Genomic DNA, 24,725 nt, shown 5'->3' on the forward strand with positions numbered 1-24,725 from the left:
AGCGATCACATGTGATGAAAAAGCACAGCGGGCCAGATCTATAGAGACTTGCAGGAGACCAGACAAGAGAACCACACAAGTGCCTTTTATGGCATTGCGTGATCAGTGCGGCGGTCATATGGGATGAAACGTTATCACATGAGGCTGGGTGTATATAGGCCGGTGGTGGACCTGGGATTAGTGTAGTGTTTTTTGTTTTTTTTTTAATTTGAAACTTTGAGAAAAAAATGTTATTTTTCTCAGGACTACCATATTTTGCTATACATCGACAGGTATCTTCAGAAATGAACTTTATCTGGAGCCACAATGCTGATAACTGTTTTTAAATTTAGAAATACATGGTGTACACTATACATGGACTTGTTGTTAGCCGTTTAGTCGTTCACAACCCCTACTTTTCCAGATTTTGTCCATGTTTAACATTATGATTAACCCCAATGCTAACCTACCTTTTACATGGACTAAGCATGGAAAATGTATATGGAGATTTGCATAGATAGCAGAACTATAACTGTAAGGGGTGCAGAAATTGCAGTCGCAGCTGGGCCATGGAACCTGGGTTGGAGCAAAAGATCCCTCCGCCTTATATGAGGAGAACAGTATTATTAAAGATGTGTAAGTAATCGAAGGCCATGCTGAAGGTTGTGCATCGATCTCCAGGAGCTTCAAGTTATGCCTTTGCTTGATAGATTGTAGAACAAATCAATAAAGCTGTGCTTCTACTCATCTAAAAATCAAACACCGTACTCTCCAATGTAACTATACTAGTATTTATTTTATAAAGATGGGGAACATGTATTGAAGCCTGTCATATTATGGCTCCATACAAGCTCCAAGACCCATAGCACAGCATCTAGAACTCCACATGACTATACTGTAACTATTTATGCCTTATATCATATGGAGCATTGCGGACGTTGCGTTCTGTTTCCCTTTGAGGTATCTCTTTTTTATCATCATACAGGCCAGTTTCACACATGTGTAATACAGGCACATTTCTGCAGCCATATTATGGCCCCAAGTCTCAGCCTGACTGCCAGAATCCCTATAATGCTGACAGTGCAAAGCATTAGACCCTTTGTCAGATCAGAACTTGCGGTCTAATATGGACACATTTCTGCACCTATATTATCACATGTGAAACTGACATAAAGGGCCATTTATACGCAACGATTATCGCTCAAAATTCGTTCAAACAATGTCTTCTGAGCGATAATCGTTGCGTGTAAATGCTACCATCATTTGCTTTTCGGCCAAACGATGATTTTTAGCTGGGCAGCTGATAGCAGGGAATTTTGAGCAATCATCTTTGCGTGTAAATGGGGCTTTAAAGGGTTTTTCCCATTAGTTAAAGTTGCTTCACAACCACTCTGTACTTCCTGGTTGCTGCTGAACAGGACCTGTGACTGCTGAAGCCAATCACTGACTATAGATTGCTGTGGCCAGTAATTGGCTGCAGCAGTCACAGGTCCTGCTCAGTCACAACAAGGAAGTACATACAGAGCAGTTGTGAAGCAATTTTAAGCAGTGGGAAAACCCCTTCAAAGACTAACTGCACTTTTGTCAAACTTTTCAATGTCAAAAATAAATGTCAAAACCTTCAATCAGTGGGAGCCCCGCTGCTGAGACCTCCGCTTATAGCTAGAGCGAGGGGGCTGCAGTGCTCACTCGAACGCTGTGCCCATTTGGCTGTCTTTACTGCTTCTTGACCCCTCACGACAGCAGAAGAGAGCCACATAGAGGTCTAGAGAAGGTGTCTTCAGCTGTTGGGAGGTGTAGAAAAGCAGTGAATAGACCCGAAGGGACATAGCGCTTCCATGAGGGCTACAGCCCCCATATTTTAGTGATAAGCGGAGGTCTGAGGAGCGTGACCCTCACCGATCAAAACTTTTGACATGTCTCTCTGACATTCAAAAGCTTGACAAAAGGGCAGTCACTCTTTGAGATGATGGTTGGTATAGGTGTGTTCTTACTTACGTGTACAGATTCTTATCTATCTTACCCAGTTATTATACAGTTCTTCTATTTCACACCTTCATGGTATTGCTGTGGATACCATTCTTTCCATACATATATACTTTCACAAAAGATAGTCTTTCACATCTCTGTCAGATTTCTACTTCAAAACTTTTCCTGATGAACAATGGTGCTTTCACATCTTCTTCAGACAAGATTCTTCTTATTTCCCATAGTTATCTCACAATTTGTTCCCATTTTACTTGGCTGTATGAAAGCTTTTTAAAAAATCTTATTTAGTTTGTTTTTTGATACCTCATCGATTTACAACAATGTTCTTATAAATCTTAGCTGGAAGAGAGTCTATGTGTTTTTTTGTTACAATAGCTAAGGTAGCATTTCTTCATACAAAGCCATAAATTTCCTGTATTAACCGTTTGACCTATTGAAGCGTAACCAGTATATCTTTCAATTTTTTTATTGTTTTTAACGAGTACATGTTTATTTTTCTAAATAAAGGTTGTTCCATTTTATTTGAGGTGTGCAATTTCATTTTTGGATGTGACTTCTTGTTGTTGTCTTTTCTCCTTAGGGAGAGCACCTAGATGGCGAGTGAGGAGACTCAAAAGGCTTTCATGCTCCTCTGGGTAATATGCAAATAAGGGAGATGGATTAATACCTCCACAGTGCCACCTATTGGAAGGCAGGATTGTTGTTGTGTCATGGAGTTTCCTTGCATCTCACTGAAATGTAATCCCTTTTAACTGCAGTTTGTAAGAAAATGTCATGTACTACATGCCTGACACCTTAGGGCCTCCCAAACTCATGATCGTGTTCTTGAGGTCCTCTGCAAAAGGAAAGAGCCTCATTTTCTCAGATTATCTCTAAATAACCTAGCATTGATTCACTTCCTATGCATTTCTCTGAAGTATGATGTTTGTCCCATGTGCCTTCCTTAGCTATAATTACATTGCCTCTTATCTCATATGATACTATCCCTTAAATCTTCCCTGCTCTGCAAGCTTCTTCCCCTGTGTCCTAAACATTTTTTAATAATATTCACTTATCTCATCAAGCTCTGCTAGTGTTTCTTTGCATCCTACCAAGTAGATAGTATTGTCACATCTTAAAAAGCTATGGTTGCATTTCCTTACACCTCACCCACTCGCACCAGTATTCCCAGTTTTTAGAAGCGTTCTCATTTTATCCAGATAGGATACATTTTTTTCTCATTTAACCCATCTGTGATAATCTTCCACATCATTTCATGTATCACAGCATTCTGTCACCAATTGGTTATGGTAACCTTCTCTCAAATCAAAGGAAGAACTCTTGTGATCTATCTCCAATACGGGCAACCTTTGCCCATCTGTTCTGGTGCTACCTGGCATCTCACTCACTGCTGCTGTGTGTGCCATTCACTAGACAATACGCATAGGGCTTGGGGTGCTACTACAGGTATATAGTTCAGCCTGGATTTATCTATATTCTCTTTCTGATGCGTTTATGGTATTTAGTACTTTTTTAGTACTTTCCGATACCATATCATCTATTTCATTTGGGACTTTCCATTTCTGATTATCTTATGCACTCTATTATACTTTGTTGTCCTATTTCATTGGACTGTATATGGACTTTGGTTGTTATACTTTGCTGCTCCTGTTAGGAGGTTTATGTTTATCCTTGTAAGTTTCCTGTATTGACCGTTTGACTTATTGTAGCGTAACCGGTATGCCTTTGAATTTTTTCAAGTGTTTTTAATGAGCGCATGTATATTTTTTTAAATAAAGGTTATTCTATTTTATTTTAGGTGTGCAATTATGTTTTTGAATGTAACTTCTTGTCGTTGTGTCATGGCGTTTCCTTGTATCTCACTGAAATGTAATCACTTTTAACTGCAGCTTGTAAGAAAATGTCATGTACTACATGGCTGACATAGTTCACTTACCTTAGGGCCTCCCAAACCCATGATCGTGTTCTTGAGGTCCTTTGCAAAAGGAAAGAGCTTCATTTTCTCAGATTATGAGGAAATGGTGTTCTCACCTCAAAAGGCTGGAATCGCTTCCTTCAGCCTGAAGCCTGATGAGATATTCCCAAGGGCCCAAGCCTTTTGCCCTCTCTGGAAAGAAAGCTTTGCAGGGTTAAAGAAAAAGAAAGCAAAAAAGCTGCACTGCTTCTGTATCTCATTAATAGCAGTCTTACATATACGGGTCGTTCTGAAACGAATTCCTCCCATCTTATGTTGGCACATAACATCAGAAGCGATGTTGGTGGTATGGCAAGAGAGCTTAAACCTTCCAGCCAATATGTGGCAAATTTTGTTGCTGTGCAACAGATGGTAACAGAGGGGTAGTCTAACAAAAAGGCGTCTAACATGAAAGTGCACATAACTGGTCTTTGTAAACATTCTGCAAGCATTGAAGAATTTCAAACAGCAAATGTTAGCACAGTGAGGCAGTGGGTGGCCTACTACAAGAGTGGCAACAGCAACATGAAAGACAAGTCATGTTCCGGACGACCATGTACAGCTGTCACACCCAAAATGAAGAGTGCCTCTATAAGCTCATCCATCCGGATCAGTGAATCATAATTTTCAATGCATGGAAGCCAATATTCAGCTGCTTGCACAATTGCTTAGTCATAATCCACAGTTTTGCATGGATGAGCCGATTGAGACACTCTTCATTTTGAAGTGGGACAGTTACATGTGGCTCTTGCCACTGTTGGCCCACACCACCCACCACCTCACTGTGCTCATATCCACGGTTTGGTCTCTGTAAATGGTCAGGAAGCGTTGAATATCAATGGGTGCAATTTTTGCTGCATGGAGGAATTCAATTACACACCTTTGCTTTATATGGCATTTTGTCAGACTGCCCCCTTGCTGCCACCTGTAGCACGACAAGAAAAAATTACCGGATATATGGCAGGAAGGTTCAAACTCTATTGGCATACCACCAATATCCACTAAGCAGATAGGAGGCAATAGTTTTGGAATGACTCTTGTATTATACAGGTTCACAATTTTATGGCAAAGAAAGTACATTTAAAAAAAAGTTGCCTTTTTCTATTATGAGGAGATAAACCCATTTAACATATATCACATTCACTTAGCTAGATGCCGGAACATTTCATGTAACACTTAAATGATTGAAAAATAAAAAACGACACCCCCACTCACACTGAGAATGGGTATCCTACTTCCACGCACATGAGAGGTATGTACTGTATATATTGTCTATCTCCCATAGGCCTAAATGTACAGTACTATGCTTGGCCATGTTGCTGCTGGGAACAGGAACAAGGTGAATCCGTGCGGCTCCCAGTGGTCGGACTCTCACTTGTAAGACTAGGATATTCAAGGGATATGGCATGAAAGTCTAACTTGTTTAAAGGGGTTGTCCCGCGAAAGCAAGTGGGGTTATACACTTCTGTATGGCCATATTAATGCACTTTGTAATATACATCGTGCATTAAATATGAGCCAAACAGAAGTTATTCACTTACCTGTTCCGTTGCTAGCGTCCCCGTCTCCATGGTGCCGTCTTATTTTCAGCGTCTAATCGTCCGATTAGACGCGCTTGCGCAGTCCGGTCTTCTCCGTTTTGAATGGGGCCGCTCGTGCTGGAGAGCTGCCCTCGTAGCTCCGCCCCATCACGTGTGCCGATTCCAGCCAATCAGGAGGCTGGAATCGGCAATGGACCGCACAGAAGCCCTGCGGTCCACCGAGGGTGAAGATCCCGGCGGCCATCTTCACAAGGTAAGTAAGAAGTCACCGGAGCGCGGGGATTCGGGTAAGTACTGTGCAGTTTTTTTTTTAAGCCCCTGCATCGGGTTTGTCTCGCGCCGAACGGGGGGCTATTGAAAAAAAACAAAACCCGTTTCGGCGCGGGACAACCCCTTTAACTCCTCTGGGGTGAGTTGTATTTTGTAATTGCAGAATTTAACGTACCATTTTTTACATATTTGTTTTTTAGGTGAAATGAAAAAAAAGAAAAGGAAAACAGCAATTCCACCGTTTTCTTTGGGTTTCATCCATGTTGTTCATGTGATATAAATAACCTTTTAACCTTATTCTGAGAGTCGGTACAATTCTGGAGACACCCAATGTATATAGTTTTACTACTTTATGAAATAAAAACCTTTTATTAAAAAACAAAAATAAAGAAAAACACATTCTAACCCGCCATAACCTTTTTTTCATTTTTCGGTTGATGAAGCTGTGTATATGGCTCCATAAATTCCGAGCCAGTAGAGCCATGGTCATGCTGGGACAATCATCTACATTATGGGTACATAAATGCGCCTGTGATACAGTTGTATGAAACTAACCTCATGGAAAGATTTGTACCTTTTCTATTTTTTGGACTCACTCCAGGATTTGGCTTACAAATACTGATGCAAAATACTGACCAAATACTGCCATCTAAATGAGGGCTTAGACTGGATTCCCGCACATTTTACAGCATTTTTCATGGTGTTTTTTTTTTAGCCCGAAACCGCAGCAGCCAGAGGTAACTTTAAAATCTATAGAAAGATATAGAAAATGCTACATATAAAGAGTTTTGGTTTGCGGCATTTTTCAGCTTAGTGGAATTTTTGCATGTGTTGGGTATGCAATTTTTTTGCGCTGTACACATAAGGACTTTTCACACAAGACAGAATATGCCGTAACAAAGTTGTTGAATACGCCGTTCTTGTATTTCGTACCAAAATCTGCACTACTAACAGCAAATTTTGATACAGTATTGCCGTCAGAATTCTACTATTTTCAATTCTGCACCAAAATCCGCATATTAGCAGTGTGGATTTTGGTGGTGAATATTCTTCAGGAGGGCATATTCATGCTGTTGTGGAATATTCCATCCTGTGTGAAGGTCCCATAGACCAGGGTTCCCCAACTCCAGTCCTCAGGGACCGCCAACAGGTCGTGTTTTCAGGATTTCCTCAGTGTTACACAGGTGATGTAATTATTCTCAGTGCCTCAGACATTGCCACAGGTGTTCTTACTATAGGATATCCTGAAAGCATGACCTGTTGGTGGTCCCTGAGGACTGGAGTTGGGGATCCCTGCCACAGACCGCTGTATAGGACCTCCCAGACACCAGAAAAATGCCTGCTTTAGCGGTTATAGAAAAAAAAACACCATGAAAAATTCTTGAAATGAATAGTGTCTTCTACAGACATTTAAAACTGCTTGTAAGACCAAAGGCAAATGGCTTAGGTGAAACTCGCATTAGACACCCCACAGACACCTGTCTGATTTACATGGCGACTGTATGGCCTATTTTCGTCCTTGAAAACGAATGAGATTAGGATATGCCATAATCTCTGTGGTCTGTCAGAAAAATTGCGTATGGGAATAGCCCCATGGCTATAATGAACAGCATGCTGTCTGTGGAATACAGCCATGTCCTTTTGGTCTAAAAGACATGGCGTTTTTCCGACAAATGCTGTGTGTGAAACCACCCTAAAATGGCCATATATATCCCTCAACTATGGAGCTAATCATTAAGGACAAAATATAAGAGCCATCTATATTTGCAGCCAATTCTGAAATACACAAACACTACATTCCTTATAATGATTTTCTTTTGTTTTGATGCATTTTGGAGTCAGTGGCATTTTTTTTTTTGCTCTACATGTACCATTTTTTCATGTGTTATTTTACAGTCTTCCCATAGGTCCCCCCTCCAAAAAAAAGACATCCAAAAAATGCTTGTAAAAATGTATGAAAATAATGGAGGTTGCAGTGTTTTCAAATGTGGCTTGCATGCAGATTTGCTGCAAAATCGCTGCAGATTCTGTATTTAGTAAATGCACAGTAATTCCATGGCAAATCTGTGGTAAAATCTGCTCGTAAAACATGCAGATTTTGTTGTGACTGAATTTTCTGCCATGTCTGAAAGCACCTTTCAAACATGTCCATTTTTTTTCCCGCTGCGACCGCGCTCTCCTCTATGGCAGCACCGGACGCAGCGGAAGAGCGAGTGGCCGGGCTGCTTCAAAACCGCCGCGGCTTTTAAAGCAGTGGTTCTCCCGGCGGAAATCGTGCGGTTTTTCGCTGCGGCCAACCCGTGGGATTTCCGTCGGGAATCCGCCCAGTGTGAACCCAGCCTAAAGGAAGTTCCAGTGAGAATACCATTGTAGTTACAAGGGCCGGCCACTACACAGAGGTCGGGGCAGAGGCTTCCGCTGTTTCCGCTCCAACTCCTGTGTAATTGTGTGCCCACTCTCAGTGCGGCAATCAACTGATCGGTTGAGGGCCCAAGTGATGGACCCCAGACGATCAACTATTAATGACTTATACTGAGGATAGGTAGTAGTAGTACTCCCCCTGAAAAACCCCTTTAAATCCTGCACTTCAAAACTCACGGCCAAATCTTCACCATTACGTGTAGATTTGCAACTGTGGTTTTCTAGCTTAATTGCTGTGGGTTTTTTGTTGCAGAATACCCTCAGCTATTACACTGTGTGTGAAGGTACCCTTAATCCACCCCAAGGCCTGCACCAAAATCCACATGCAGATTTGATAGGCATTTTGGTGTCGCTTTTCAAAGCAGAATTCACTCATTGTAATGTGTGAATCCTGCAGTGAAAATCTGCTGAAAGACTATCTTCCACTGCAGATTTTTTTCAACTGTAAGTGAATGGGGCTTATTAAAACCCAATTCACTTATATTGTACTGTATATTGCTGCAAAATTTCAGTTCCTATTCCACTCCCCCTGGAGACGCGCAAATCTTGCACGAATATTAATCCCGTTCTTTTTTCAGCGACGTGGGAAAAACAATCACAGCACATTCTATCTTTGGGCGTGCCCTAGGAACACATCACCTATTGTTTTCAATGGGGCAGGGAAAGGCACTACAGGGCATGCAAAGTGCACACGATCCAATGTTTCCCATTGAAAAAAAATGATAAAAACTCTTGCCAATACTCCCGCACAGCTGTCAGGAGAATCATTACTTCCCTAAGATAATGCAAGGTGTTTTTGACACAAAACCACCTCGTATCCACGGGGAAATCACATGTTGGTGAGGGCAATATTGTGCCGAATTTCTCTCGCTCGCCTCTGTGAAATTAGCCTTTGGGTGCCTTTACATGGGATGTAAATGCTGCAGGAATTCTGCAGTGGAATTTGCTGTGAAAAATCCACTACATTTACAGTAAAAGCCACATGAAGCAGAAAAATCTCACGCAGAATCTTTAACATATCTGAAATATGCTGCAGGTTTTAAATCTGCAACATATCAATTTATGCTGTGGATTTTTTTATAGTGGATTTCAAGTTTTGAAATGCAAAAGCTGATACCTACGGCAAATCCACATCAAAATCTACACCATTTAGGCACTGACTTGGCCCTGTAGATTTGCTGCTTGTTTGTTGTTCATTTTGCCCTGTGGAAAGTTGACAATGAATAAGCCCTGTGTGAAGACACCTGTGGAAGAAGGGGTTAACAATGTATGTGCCTAACATGAACAGTCTGCTTTTTCTATCTACTTTTCATTTATCCAAGTTGAAGATCCCATGAGTAGAGCTTGAGTAAAAGGAAAATAGTTGAGTAACAGTTTTAGATAAGTGAATGCCAGGATTTTGTACTGCCAAGATCTTGTACCCTTCTTGGACTACTAACAATTTTTTTTTTTATCACAACAATGTAACTTGAACTTTGATGAGTTCCATATAACAATGCGGTATAAATAAAGACTGTGGGGGCTCTGTCTCTGTTTTCTCTGCCTCTAATTATATAGTTATCACATAGTGCAGATCTAACTTAGAGAACTCTTACGTTTTGCTTGGAGGCCCCAGCGAGATCCCCTATGCATAACTCTACTAGACTGAACGAAGAGCAGCCTCCCTGAAATTTGTTTGGTTCCAACATCAGTGAGGAATCTACCACCGTGCAGAAAATTCTGCACTAAAATCTGCATGACTAACTTGGATTTTGGTGGAAAATTGAAAATCGCAGAATTCTCCAAGCAATTCTTCTTCAAAAAAACGCATGTGGAATTCATTGTAGAATTTTCCATGCTGTAAATTCTGCTGTGTGATGCAGAAATATTCTGCCTGTGTGAAAGGTGCCTAAGGATATGTTCACACATGCAGGTTTTTGATGCAATTTTTGAAGCCAAAATCAGGTGTGGATCATAAAAGGAAAGAAAGCGTAAAGCTTTCTAATAATATAGAAATCATACTATTTCTCTTTTTCAATCAAGTTATGGTTTTGGCTTTAAAAACTGCATGTGCAAACTTGTGTAAGTGAGCAAATGGACACAACTGACTGTTCACAGGTGAAATAAGTCATGACTGTGCAAAGAGTAATCATGGTCAAAGTATTTTAGCAGACATACAAAACGTTTGGGTGTATAAGTTATTTTAGAAGAGGCTGTCGTGGAATCATATGCATAGCAGGACAGTATGTGGATGGCAGTAATTTTTTTGCAATTTTCAAAATAATGTAAATACTGTTATTAACATGTACAATCCATAAAACCTTGACTTCTATTGCTTTACTTAAATATCTTCAAACAGCAGCATTTAATCATTAAACCTCAGATGCCACAAAACAGACAACACAGTAATGTCATTTTTAAATAAGATAACTTTTTGGAGTTTTACAGTTTTTCTTTAATTTTTTCCATAATATTGTTATTTATTTTTTTTTCATAAAAATCACAGGTATTGAAATCAGGAGAAGATACAGAGGTCAAAGTTCAACTTGAGTCTCTTGGCCTCCCACACTCTCAACACCTTGAGCTTCACTCTGTAAATATACCAATTCTTTTTAAATTATATTCTTTCAGCACAACCTAGCCTCATGAAGGCCATATCAACAATATCAGCAAATGTATTGTTGGTATGGACAAAGGGGCATTTTTTGAGATCTGGGGAAGTTTTGGGGATCAAACTCACAAGGTTAAAAGTGCAAAGGTCATTCCCCAAACATACAAAGTCCATGGATCAAAAACAACAGGATAAGGAATCCCTGTTACCATTGCTTCTCTTAAAAAAGTCATGTTGGTTGTATTTAAACAGCTGTGCAGAGAAGGTAGGATGAGAACAGGCTTCGTGCATTCCACTAACTGCCCATATAACACCATCCCTAACCTTCCCCAGTGCTCAACCAATATTAGATCATCTTCATATTAAACTTGCGAGGAGCATCTGCAGAAGAGAGTCCAGCATCAGACTTTCGTGGCACATACTCAATCTCAATGTTGTGTTTGGTGTTTCCTTTGCCCCTGCTCCAAAGAAAAAGAAGGACCAAGCAGAACAAAACCACCCCCAAGAAGGATATAAAGCCCATTGTGGTTGCAATGATTAAAGTCTTAATATCAAATGGGAATGGGACACTTGTACGAGTGCTGTTGACATCGCTTTCATTCGGCTGGTTTGAGATGAAGGCAAAGGTCTTGTTGGGTTGGTGAGGCCAATCTGGAGAATAACTGCGTACATGGAGATGAGCTAATGAAGTATCATTGCCACCAGCATTACTTGCCACACAGTGGTAAGTCCCATTGTCTTGTATCTGAGCATAACGTACTTCCAAAGTTCCATCTGGAAATACAGTCAGACGGCCATTGCTTTTGCTGGTGATGAAAGTCTTACGTGGGGACTGCCACAGTATGGTTGGTGGTGGATCACCGTCAGCCCGGCAGAAAAAGTGTACAGTATGACCTTCATCTACATGGACCACTTGTGGACTTCGATCCTGGATTCGTGCACGTCGGCAAGTGAAGTAGTTAGGCTGCAGGACATCAGGAAAATCTTTAAACTCCTTCCCTTGTACATATTCTGGACTGGAACAGGATGGCTGCTGTCGATTAAAGTGCAGGCGCCAACGTCGACGGAAGATCCATAATAGGCGACAGTCACAAGCTAGTGGGTTCCGGTCTAGAATTAGTGTCTCCAGATTACCCACAGAGTGGAAGGAAGATTCCTCCAGTGTACTTAGAAGATTGGAGGAGACATTCAGTACTCGCAAATGGTTAAGACCTCGGAAGGCATAGGGTTCCACCACAGTCAGTTGTCCACCTACCAGATGAAACTCCTGAAGTCTGAGCAACTCATGCAACATAGATCCCTCCACAGATGTGATGGGGTTATATGATAGGTTAAGAAATCGAAGATAAACAAGATGTCTGATTGCCACATATGGTATACTGCTTAAATTGCAATGAGTAACAGAAAGAGATGTTAAATTTAACCCATAGAGGCTATTGGATGTCATTGTGTCCATATATGGCCAATATGCTACCTCTAAGTTTTTCAGCCGAAACAACCTTTTGAAAGAATAGTCACGAATGACATTGATATTGAGGTACCTTAACCGTAGAGAGATGAGACCATGTAGGTGGGACAAAGCCTCTGTGGGCACCAAAGTGAGGTTGCACTTTTCCAACGTCAGCTCTTCCAGACTGTTGAGTCCACGGAAGGCACGGTGAGAGATGTATACCAAATCATTATCTCCAACTTCCAGAGATTTGAGGTTATACAGGTCCTGGAACATATCATCCAGAAGAATAACAATTTTGTTCTCACTAATGTCAAGTTGTGTAAGGTTACTAAGTCCTGTGAATACACCTAGAGGAATGAGTTTTAGACGATTATTTCGGAGCCCTAGGAAACGTAGATTGAAGAGACTATTGAAGGCGCCTGGTTCAATGATGGACACAATGTTCTCATTAAGTTCCAACTCCTCCAAATAAGGAAAGGCAGAAAATTCGTCCTGGTTAAGTGTCTTGATGCGATTTTTGCTTAGGTCCAGCAGGCGTGTGTCAGTGGGGATGCCTTCAGGAACGTTAAGATGCCGCTTACGATGGCAGAGTACAGAGCGATCTTGAGCGGAGCACTCGCAGCGTTGGGGACAACCTGAGGCTGAGCCAGACAGGTAGCAGCCCAGTACAAGCAAGAGAATGGGACACAGGCAGGGTGGCAGCGGGAGAATCATACTGGACCTTGGACTCACCTAGAAAGAAAAAGACATTATTACTTATATAAAAAAACAACTACAATTAAAAATGTTAATGTACAAAGCCAGTTAATTGTGTTCAATAGAACACTGGATTCTATACCTTCTATACCTATAAATTGAATGACCACTGCCACCCATTTTCTAATCTATTTTCTAGAATTTAAGTCATACTTGACTTTTTTAGAAAAGCTTCTGGGTGTACATGAGGAATAATACTATTTCTGAACATCATATGAATTCCTGTTTGGATGTATGCACTGAAAAGGCATCTCCCTCAGTCAGCCTATAGGTGGGGATCCCAGCAGCAGACCCCCATCGTTCAGATATTGATGACCTATAGGGAGAATAGACCATGCACTTTAAATGGGATAACCCCTTAAACTATTTACCAGCATGATGTTTAATAAATCATCTATTTATGTAGAAGAATAGAAATGGAAAAGTAACAGTCAATGACTGACGACTGCCCGGGAATTAACAAAGATACAGCACAGTTGAAAAGGCATTTGATCACTGTAGATGTGATGCAGGATTAACACGACTTCATCTGCAAACCAATACACAAAAAAACTAATAGAAATCATAAGGATCAGCCCTGAACCATTAGATCACAGCTCAGGTTTATTTTTTAGTATGAAAAAAGGCTCAAACATTATGTACGATGTGAGGACAAGAACTAAGCTGTTTACACATTAATCTACTTGCTGAGTGTCTGTTGGTTGGCAGGTGCATCTAAGTACATGGACATCATGTGTGGGCAGCGTAGGCAATGCTAGTCACTACAAAGCCAGATTTCATGTCCTATCAGCTAAACAACCTTAATGCTTCCTATTGCTGTCACTGTTGTATAGCTCAGTGACCGTCAAGTTGATTTCGCTCAGCATTTATTTATTTAACCCTGTCCTACAAGTTGTGGCATGTTCACACGTGGCAGATTTGTTGCAGAAATTTCTACATACATGAATGGGCAGCAGTAAGGACATGGATTTCTGCAAGCCCCATTTAGATGAATGGGAGGGACATCTTCAGAAATTTCTGAAACAAATCCACCAAGTGTGAATTAACCCTAAATATGATAAATTCTCTTGAGTAAATCATTTACATATGCGGTTTATGTGTTCTAGTTGGCAATTGTGTAACTAATGCTAGAAGAGACCCAGAAAACGATCCCAAAATGTTCAGCCGTGTAACACTTTTTCCTACACACACTAGCTTCTGTAGGTATAAGTGTATAAGAACGCACGATGATAAAGTATACAGCATTACATAGCTATGGTAAGAGGGGGAGAGACAGCGTGGCCGCCAGGAGCCTTTTCTAAATGTTTTGCTCCACCTTTCCTTCACATTAGCGATGTAAACAAAGACACGGCCCCCACCTCCTCTGCTATTCCATTGCAGACAGGGCAATTAGACGATTAACGATAATTACAGACAAGGAACTTTAGTCTGGGAAAAAAAGGATGAATTAACACATGGTGTGACAGTAAGCACAGTGTTTGCTCTATACAGAATATGAACATTCACAGCTACTTTTCAATCGTATATATTAGTTATATATGTGAAGACTTTTCCAGATACAACACATATAATGATCTGCCAAACTTCTGTTTTCCATACGCAACCATCCTTATAATAAAAAGACCCAAAAGCCTATTACATTTTTTTGTTATTGCTTACATAAAGCCAAAATAGCAGCACACCCATACCAGGACAGCTCAATCAATAAATACTGTACCAGAAACAAGCTCTTAACATAAATACAGCACCAGAACTAAGCTTATAACATATATATAAGCTTATAAAATAAAAACCGCATGAACCAACCTCAATACATAATGACAATACTAGAACCAAGCTCGAAACATAAGCACAGTAGCAGAACCAAGCACCTGTGTTGCAGCCATACCTCAGAACATTAGAGGGGAGGAAACAGAGCCAGAAGAAAGATAATTCACGTAGCTTCAAGATGCTGCCACACTGAGGAAGATCATTTGGCCAAGCGGACCCAAGGGAGGTAATTGCCCGCAGCCTACATCTGTCTAATGCCCCCTACAAGCTGGTGGCGGCTGCTCTGAGCAACCGGATAGATTGTGCATATCTAAAGCTGGCCATGATTACCATCTCCGCTATGACTGACGAAGATGGGAATACATGAACCTGTCTGTTCACAATCACTGCTGATTAGTAGCTTGTCCATAAAGAACTACTTGCTCCCTTTTTGCATTTTCACAACATATAATAGGCTTATTCACTATTTAACACAACAGTTTTCTCATGCAAATTATGCAGAAAACTGTCTTCCATGCTTTGCACCACATTTACTATGTGGTTTTAGAAACTTTCGGACAGTTTTTCCAGTTTGTCTGAAAAAAAGGAGTAGTCTAAATTGCCAAAATGTTTGCACATTTTTTGGCCTGAACTAAGCCAACTAATAGGTGGTCTACACTTAGACTCGGCAGTCTTACAATTTGACAGATTTATCATTCAACAAAAGCCACTATGATAAATCTGATGCAATTTGAAACTGTTTATTCTAAGTTTGCACAATCTAACTTTTAGGCTGCTTTCACACGAGCGACAAAATTACGCGATTTTCTCACGATGCGACAGCGCTACAAATCGCATGTATGTGAAGCTCATGCTTTCCATTGGGTTCCTTCACATTTGCAATGTTTTCTCTGATGCTATGTTGTGAGAAAAAAAATGTAAGCGTGGTCAATATTTGAGTGATTTGTGGGTTTTTATGCAGCGCATGTTTCCCTATGGAGCCTCCTTCTTTATCGCAACTCCCGAACTAGCGATGCAATGCGTTTCTCTACCCCTAAAATAAACCCTAGCTGCATTCCTTAAAAAAAAGGAATACTTACCTAGCAGGCTCGGTTTGAGCACTGCTGCTGCTCTCTGGAGCTCAGCCAGACGTCCTGTAGTCCTCGTTCGCACAGAAAAGATCACTTACTGGTTGCGGGATTCAAAAATCCCACCTCCAGGAAGCAATTTCTTTGATTGCTTCATCCAGCGCTACTCAATGCAGTGCTCGATGAACCAATGCAAGGGCTGTGGTTAGTTCATCCAGATCTGCATTGATTGGCTGAGCAGAGTTTGAAGAACCAATCCCGCTGTGGAGGCGGGATTTATGAATTGCCCATTCAATGCTGCGGCTCAGCCAATTCATAAATCCTGTCTCCACAATGTGATTGTTTTAATTGATCCTCCCCCTAATTGTTAAAAGTATTTTCAATAAAACTGTATTTTTTATAAAAACATAGTCAATGAGTAAATATATGAGAAATATTAAGTCTGTCTGAGCCGCCATACTGCTCAGCTCAATGTGAATTCCGCCTCAACAGAGGACCTGTGTAATGTGGGGCTCCTATCTAGGGACATACTGGCCAACAACTACAACAAAGACGGTTATACTGTAGCTAGACAAAGTACCTCTAACAACCAGACTGTCAGATATGATTCATCTGTTCAGATCAAATATGTATTTGCACTGTGCTGACAGCAGAACAAGGGAGAGCAGCTCCGCAGCAGTTAAAAGGGTATAGCTATCTTCAATATTGTTGGCATAGCCACAGGGTTTGCCATTAATCCCCAATGGGTGCAGGACCCACATCTGCAACCTTCACCTAAAGAGATCAGGGTTCCTGTGACCCTTCTTCGTCAATTTACAGCAGATGCTATACGGATACAATTTAATGAAACAAAAAGTGCCCATGGTTGTGGCAAGAGCAGAGCACTGCTTGCATGTGACCACCTCTCCTAACAGGTAAGTGCTCCAGAGGTGGAGCCAATTAGACATTTATCCATATCGTGTGGATGTGTGACATATGTTGAAGATGGGAATACATCTTTAAGCCATATCCCCTCTAACTTCAGGCTTTAATATTAATCTGATGCAGCTAAAAATTAAAATTTAGAGAACCACCTGTTTTTTATCACAAAATTACATAATGCACAATACAACTTAGTGTATGTTCAAATATTGCTGAAGGCTGCAAAAATATTCCACCAAGCATTTGGAGGTGCTATATTTTTGCAAACCCCACATGCATACTAGGGAGGAGTGTGCATTGGTGATTCTGAGCAAACACTATATTAAATTGTAGCTGGAAATAAAGTGCATCTGTTATCGGGCGAGTTTAACAGTTCTGTACTTTAACAATTCGCATGAAGGATTTGAATGTCAGCAATATACTGGAATCCCCTCCATAATACATGGGCGCTTGCATCACAAATAAGTGTTTCACAAACCAATAGGCTCTTAGTAAATGACCCAATATATCAATTATAAAACTGAAGCTGAGGTAATCTTCTCATGCAGTATTAATGCACATTGCAAGTACAAAAAAATAAAGTTAGCTTTGTGAATAAATCATGTAATGCACCACCGTCTTCTATTCTTCTGGCTTACAAATAGAGAATATACATATTTTATAACTGTGAAATTCTTATTCTATAAACTGCCAAAAAATGTTTGTTTAAAAACTCAAAAAAACAAATCATCCAAATGTTCTGTTTAACAAGAAGCAGGAACTTGACAGTGGAGAATTACAAGGAGTTTGGTGACACCAAATTGGAGACATTCAATTACAGCTGTCTTGACATTTAATGCGTTCTGATGTCTTAACTACAATACTGTAAATCGAGTCCTCATGATGCGCCGATCAAGTTAACAGTTGCTACATTTGTACATTAGGAATCTATTACTATCGCAATCTGCTTTTTCTTGGACTATATAATTAGTTCTTGTGTTCCATTTCCATCTGTATGATACCATCCTAAGCATCTACCTGAAAATAAGACCTACCTGAAAAATAAGCCCTAGCATGATTGTTCAGGATTTTTTGAGGATGCAGAATGCTTTTTCAATAATTGAGGATTCTTGAACTATTAACCCTACTCCAAAATCAAGCCCTAGTTACAGTTAATAAAAAAAGTAAATTTAAATAGTGTCCAGGCAACTATACATGTAAAAGAGTGAAAGCTTTCGGAGCAAAAATTAACATAAGACACTATCTTATTTTCTGGGAAACAGGGTAGGTTGGAATGAAGATACAACGATCAGGGCAAACATGTCACTATGGAGGCAGGACAAATGAAAGGTAAACAAAATGATAGAAATGGAAGGATGATTTTTAGCATTGATGGTTTGGCACTGAAGATTTTTGGGACGATACCTCACGAAAAGGTGTATTCCAGCCATACACACTTTATGGAGCATCTACTGCAGCTCAACTGGTCCCATAATTCTCATAAACCATAATGGAGAGACAGTCTGCACGTCCAGCCTGCCTTTTCCTACCTATCTTGTCTGCTGCTAGACACTTATGGCCCATTTACACGTAATGATTATCACTCAAAATTTGTTCAAGCGAACGAAAGGACGCGATAATCGTTACGTCTCAACATGAAGTGATCGGGCACTTTTTGTTCCCATTTCGTTTGTCATACTGTTTCAGTCTACGTAGGAATCATCGCTGGCTCGCTCACTTCTCGTTACGTCTCGACGCTCCCAGCTCAGTGCTCCCCAAAGAACTGAGCGAGAAGTGAGCGATTCTCAGCTATAATCTGCCTGTCTAAACGTTCTGTATAAACCCAAATAACTAAAGGTGGCATCAGCCACTTAAGTGCTTGTTAAACCCTTTCCAATCCACTGTCTGATGTCTTCCTATATCCTGATTGAAGCTTGTACAGCTCCAATGTCAGAAGACGTCCGACAGGGTATTCTTACCGTCTATTGCCAGCCACTCCGCTTTCGGAGCCTCTCTGGCGCGCACACACACTGGCTTTAGCCAGCAGATGGCACTGTTGTATAACAGCAAAAAGAGAAAGCCTTTTAGGAAACCCTGAATCCAAAATTGGATTGGAAAGGGTTAAACAAAAATCGTCCTGTATAAAAGAGGCATTCGATTTTTGCCCCAGAGGTAGCACCCAAGCAGACACTTATGATGTTTCCTCCTTCTGTGGTCAAATTGCCACTTTAATAAAACACTAATGAACAAATGTGTGCCCTGTTACAGCTATTCTATGACTCTGATGTCAAAACCTGGGTCCACAATAGATTGCTCTGGTACATATGCAACATCATGTACAGATCACTCTATTAGGTGTCATAGAAGAGGTCGGCACCCCCAGTTGTTTCTGATGCATATTTGGGAAGACAATTTTGGCACAAGTGATTATACGCAGCATAGGTCTTTCTCTGGCGGCATTAATCTCTGGTTTAGCAACACAAATGACTCTCTTTGTGCTTCTTTTAATTTAATACGGGGTCAGGAGATTAAGGATAAATAGGTGTCACTGTGCAGCATATTCTGGCTGGCGAGGCGCCAGGAGACAGATGTTAAGAAGCCCTGGTATATAGTATACCCTGGTGATGACAAAGGGCATTTTCTGTGTGAGTGCTGGAATGGAGGTGTTTGGGTAACAGGATGCATTAGTAGAATAGGTTTCTGCAGCTCCCTACTTCTGCTTTCTTCTGCTATGAGGATTATTACAATCATTATTTTTCAGCTGTATTGCTCATCAGAATCCAGTAAATAAATATGGAAACTACGTCACCACAATATGCTACATTTTAAATCAAACGTATCTGATCATAAAAAAAACAAAGCTCTCTTTTGATGTAGGTATGCTAAAACACAGATAAATGCTACCAGTACAATGAGGATGCCATTATGAAGCAGGTGAAATGTAATAGCTTTAATGGATTTTTATGTATGTTTCTGCAAAGAAAAAACAGGTGCTAAGTGCAGGGGGGGGGGAATAATGTATGATAAACTAGCTGAGCTACAGTGTAATAAATATATGTAGCAAGGGAATGAATGATAGAATTAGACAGGAGATAATCTTCTCCCCACTGTTGTCAATCTATAGAATTTTCTACATATCCCTGAAACAAACAGTTCTTAAAGAAATCTTGCATTGAAAAGGCGGTGATGAAGGAGGGGTGACTTTGTTAAAAGGGTGAGATTTATTCTACTTGGTCTCCTGTTGAAGTGGAGGATGGCTTTTACTTCAGCCGGTAGTATTACAGCCAGATCTGATCTGCGACTTATGAAAAGGAAGAGGGAAATGGCCGATCTCCTTGGACACATCTAGAAAAATTCTTTATGTATTTCTTAGAGTTTTTTTTTCAATAAGACAGGACAAAGTCATAAAGATGAAGTAAAACAGAGGAATTGCTGGGAATTTGTTCCTGCATTTAAAAAAAAATCTTGCTATTTGTATAGCGCCAACTTATTCCGCAGCGCTTTCAGGTAATTATTATTTATTACCCCCCACCAAGCTGAGTACTCATTTTACCGACCTCGGAAGGATGGAAGGCCGAGTCAACCTTGAGCCGGCTACCTGAATCACGCGGGGATTGAGCTTGCAACCTTCAGGTCATAGGTGAGAGCTTACACTCTGCACCACACGAGGCTCTTTAATGTTTGTTAATTGTTTTGTATCATAGTTTACAGTTTAAGGCCGCCTGCAGACGAGCGGGTCGGATCCGGCAGCGAGAAATCTCGCCGCGCGATCCGACCCCAGAGCCTGCAGGGACGAGCGCGTACTCACCCGCGCCTGGCGGCCCCGGCTCTTTGATGTGCCGGCTGCCGCGCAGCCGGCGCATGCGCAGACCGGAGCCGGCGGCCAGGTGAGTGCGTGCTCCGCACAAAATTAGAACATGCCGCGGTTTGTTTGCCGCGCGAGATTTCGCGCGGCCAAACCGCGGCCGTCTGCATAGGAGTGCGTATTGTAATGCACTCCTATGCAGACTTTCAGCGGCGGAAATCCCGCGGGAAATCCCGCGGCGGGATTTCCGCTCGTCTGCAGGCGGCCTAAAAGAAGAAAATTATATTGAGTGGAGGGCATTCACTTTAAAGGAGTTATGCAGTACATAAAATCTATATTAGTGTCCCAGATGCTCCAGAGCCTCCATTGGTTTCTGTTCATATCCAGGAAGCCGATCACATGTCGTCTAAGCACGTGACCACTGCAGTCAATTACTGGCCTAGGTGGTTCCAGATCCCACGTACAATACATGCATGTACATAGCTGTTTTTAAAAATGTTTTGTTTATTGAAGCACTTACATGGGTTATCCCACTAAGATGATTACTTTTGCCCTGTTGTGGCGTATAGCTGTTATAGTGTATTAGTATCATGGTGGCTATTTGCACTACAAATGCATGGCTGGCCAATACTTCCCCATTGATTGCTGAATGTTTCAGAGACTACAACTACAGCATTCAGCTGATCACCAGGCCTGCAGGACAGCATATATCATAGGGTAATTGGTGCCCCTGCACTATACTCCTGGCAGCTGGGCCCACTGGTAGAGACACCACTCTCAAGTGTATGCATGTCCTCAGAATGCAGATGCAGTTGAAAACTATGTTGAAGTAGGGAGCCATTGCTCACCAACCCTGCCATTTCCTGTAGTATGCCACAACCATCTCCTCCTGGGCAGAAGTTTAAATTTTGGGAGCATAAGATGTTGAAGGCGGCTGCTGCTCCACTGAGAGCTGCACTAGGGGTGCAATGATGTCACCATATCACACTGCCTGTGCAGTGTGGCTAATATTACAGGCCAGAAGAGGGCCAGTCTACTCTACACATTGTGGGAACATGGTTATGCAAGTATCTTTTTTCCTTATTCATTGTCAATTATATTCATTCTATATGTGGTCAGCACACATAGAAGGGGGCATTAATGCTGTGTGTAGCACACACTAGTGTGTAGTGCCTAAAAAGAGGTACTACTAGTGTGGGTGGGGGGGGGGGGGCATAAAAGAGGGTAATATTACTTTATGGAGACTAAAAGAGGGCACTATTACTGTGTAGGACATTTAATCATCAAAGCTACTTTTACTTTCTGATCACTCTCTCTGGCATTATTGTATTAAGAGACACCATTGACTCAAAACTGGAAGAAGTCATCATAGAGGTCTGGACTGGGTAGTGAAGAAAAGGGAGAGTTAACGAGTCTAATAAGAGAAGCATTGGAATCACTAATGCGTTAAAATAGATCTGCAAGCAGACTCCATTTTCAAAAAAGATTGTTATGATGACTCAACCCTTTTAAAAGTGGTGATAAAACATTTTAAACAGTATAAAAAAATGTTATAAACTATTACAGGGCACAAAGTGATTATGGTTACAACACAACCATATGATTTTTAGAACTAAAATAAAAGGAATTCTCCCTCCATTAGAAGTGATGAGATTTCACAAGAATATTTCCTGATCTCCCCAAATGTCCTAAAAATATGAATTCCAACCTAGTCAAGACACAATGGTTGGCAGTGGCTATTGAAAATCTTAAACACATCATTGTATTGACCACAGCCAATGCACAATAGGTACTGGTCTCTATATTATACAATGGGGCATGGGTGTTGTGCCAGAATTCCAGAATATGTTGTGCCTTTGTTTTGGTGCAAGTCAATTTAGATAAATTTTGTATTAATTTGCACCAAAAATAGCAGATGATCCTCCCTTGACATTTTTCAAAAGTGTCTAGAAAAGAGGGCAGAGTTTAGTGGAGAGAAGTTCCTAAACAGATTTATGACGCAGCACAGTTGCAAATTTTTGTCCACTAGAGTGGATTTTGTTGCGTTTTTAACCACAGAATGCCTTCTGCGAAAAGTCTTGTGAAACATCTTGTGGAATTTATTGCATTTTTTACGCAGACTTAAATTGCAGAATTACATCTCCTGTATGCTAGAAATCCGCAACAATAATTCTGTAAGACGTCTTTAATTTCACAGCAGAAAGCTTTTCCCTTTGTGGAATTCAATCTCGCAGGTTTGAAGTAAAGACGTGTGTATTTTAACAGGTGCGGAATTCAAGCCCTATAGGGATAACATTGTGACGCTGAGAAATCTGTGCTGACTAATTCCGTCCCGTGTGAAAGGTCCCTAAGCATTTACATTTTTGAGCAATCTCACTCCAGTAGGTGGGTAGTGTAAAGTGCAGGAACATCACTAGGCATACTTAAGGGTGCAACAAATATATCAACATCACATGACAACATGATAAATTCAACGCATTTTAGGCTGGAGTGGAAAAATATAACTCATCTCAGAAAAGTGGCGTCAAAAAATTCCCCTGAGGATAAATTTCCTCCAATGTCTACAGGAGTATAGTGATCACTTAGGAATGAAGCCTAGGGGTGAAATGTCATTAGTAAATGCCTATTAAAAGCAAAATATATCACTAGCAAACATCCTTGTCAAATAGAACTGTTTTGTGAAATCTTATGTGTATTTTTCAAGTTTCAATGATAAATATGTATTGCCTGGTTAGAGGATCAGGACATAAATTGCAAAATTGTCCTTGTTTTTAAAATGGCTTGTTTAGCCACTGCATACAACGATATTATGACTAAAGAACATATGCTGAAAATTTAATGTACATCTGGAACTGTCACAATTGTAACAAACACAAATAACAATCATCAACGACTTGGTATTTCATAAACATCAAAAACATACATTGTATCTTTATAGTAGTCATCAGATTCAACTGGCATTATAGTAAAGGCAGTCATTAGAAAGATGCCAAGATATATGCAGGGTGGTTAACTGAAGTGTACCAGGTTGCAAATCATGCTGGTGGTATAATGCGTACAGTATAACGAGGGCATAGCATATAATGGAAAGACTGAATAAAAAAGTAACCACCCCCAGCTTGCACACTGTTTTGTACAGATGATGGCTTTGTTTGATGAGGCAGGTTGTAATGCACAGCCCAGTATACAGGACCTGTGAAGGGTCTTTGTTGTATACTGGGCCTTATTAGCCCTTAAAACACTGAAAGAGCTTAATCCTCCAGTGAGAGGGCTGTGAGAAGGCGCTGTGATCTTGTGAAATCGGTGAGAAGCTCAGATGCGGTTTGTGCTCTGGTGGGTTTCTAGGCAGACTCTCTTGTGACAAACCCCATAATCCTTTTAATGTGCAGCTATATCACTGGTATTGATATAACCATCTATTCCTGCTTATCTATAGAGTGTACAGTCATCTGTCTCCATCTGTGGAGAGTGTATAGAGCAGTCTCCCTCTACTGTTCTTCCTTTATACTGGGTACATATTCCTCCTTCTACCTCACTCATATCTACAGACACCTCCATCTTCTGCCTTTTGTTCTGTAATATTCACAGTGCCTACATAAACAAGATCTATTCTCAAAACTTAATCTTCCCTTTCATAGATATTTCCACCCAAAGGAATAACAAAACTGTGGCCAATATCCTCCATCTCGCTTTTTCTATGTGCTACTAATACTCTCTCCAAACCATTTCCCCCTCCTTCATTTTGCACACAGGTCTCCTGGGTCAGCTAGCAGAATATGGGGTCAATAATGCTGCTGAAGTACATGTACATGAGAGGAATACAGAGAGCAGGCCAGATACACCAGGAGCACATATGTTCTCAGGATACTAGCTGCATATTAACATGCCTGGGAGGGGTGCAGGTACTCCGAAGGGGGTAAATGGAAAATGAAAAATGGGAAGGAAGAAGGAAGGGTTGCTTAAGGGCTATTTTGATCTGTTAATGTAAGGTGATTAATATATAGTAGGTGGAGAAATAAAAAATCAACATAATGATATATATATATATATATATATATATATATAGATATATATAGTTTTCAGAAATGTCTCTTCTAGAAATGATACAGCAAACTATATGCATTTAAGACTACGAAGAGGAGAATGATTGCAAAGATACCCATCCATCTCGGAATATACTGGTATTTTTTGCAGACAGCACTTGTTAGTCTAGCATAACTGGCTACATAG

General features: G+C 40.7%; 1 protein-coding gene across 3 annotated transcripts in view; it reads right to left on the bottom strand.

Moving 5' to 3' along the window:
• Window positions 1-10,544: 10,544 nt before the first annotated feature.
• LINGO1 (leucine rich repeat and Ig domain containing 1) overlaps window positions 10,545-24,725 on the bottom strand; it is a 305,364-nt gene continuing 291,183 nt past the window's right edge. For all 3 annotated transcript variants that reach the window (XM_066592383.1, XM_066592384.1, XM_066592382.1), the window contains one exon: window positions 10,545-12,929. In XM_066592383.1, coding sequence (XP_066448480.1) covers window positions 11,091-12,911 — 1,821 coding nt within the window. In that variant the 5' untranslated portion in view covers window positions 12,912-12,929 and the 3' untranslated portion in view covers window positions 10,545-11,090. The remainder of the gene's footprint in view (window positions 12,930-24,725) is intronic.

The sequence above is a fragment of the Eleutherodactylus coqui genome, chromosome 2 (assembly GCF_035609145.1).
Source record: "Eleutherodactylus coqui strain aEleCoq1 chromosome 2, aEleCoq1.hap1, whole genome shotgun sequence".
NCBI classification, from domain to species: Eukaryota; Metazoa; Chordata; class Amphibia; order Anura; family Eleutherodactylidae; genus Eleutherodactylus; species Eleutherodactylus coqui.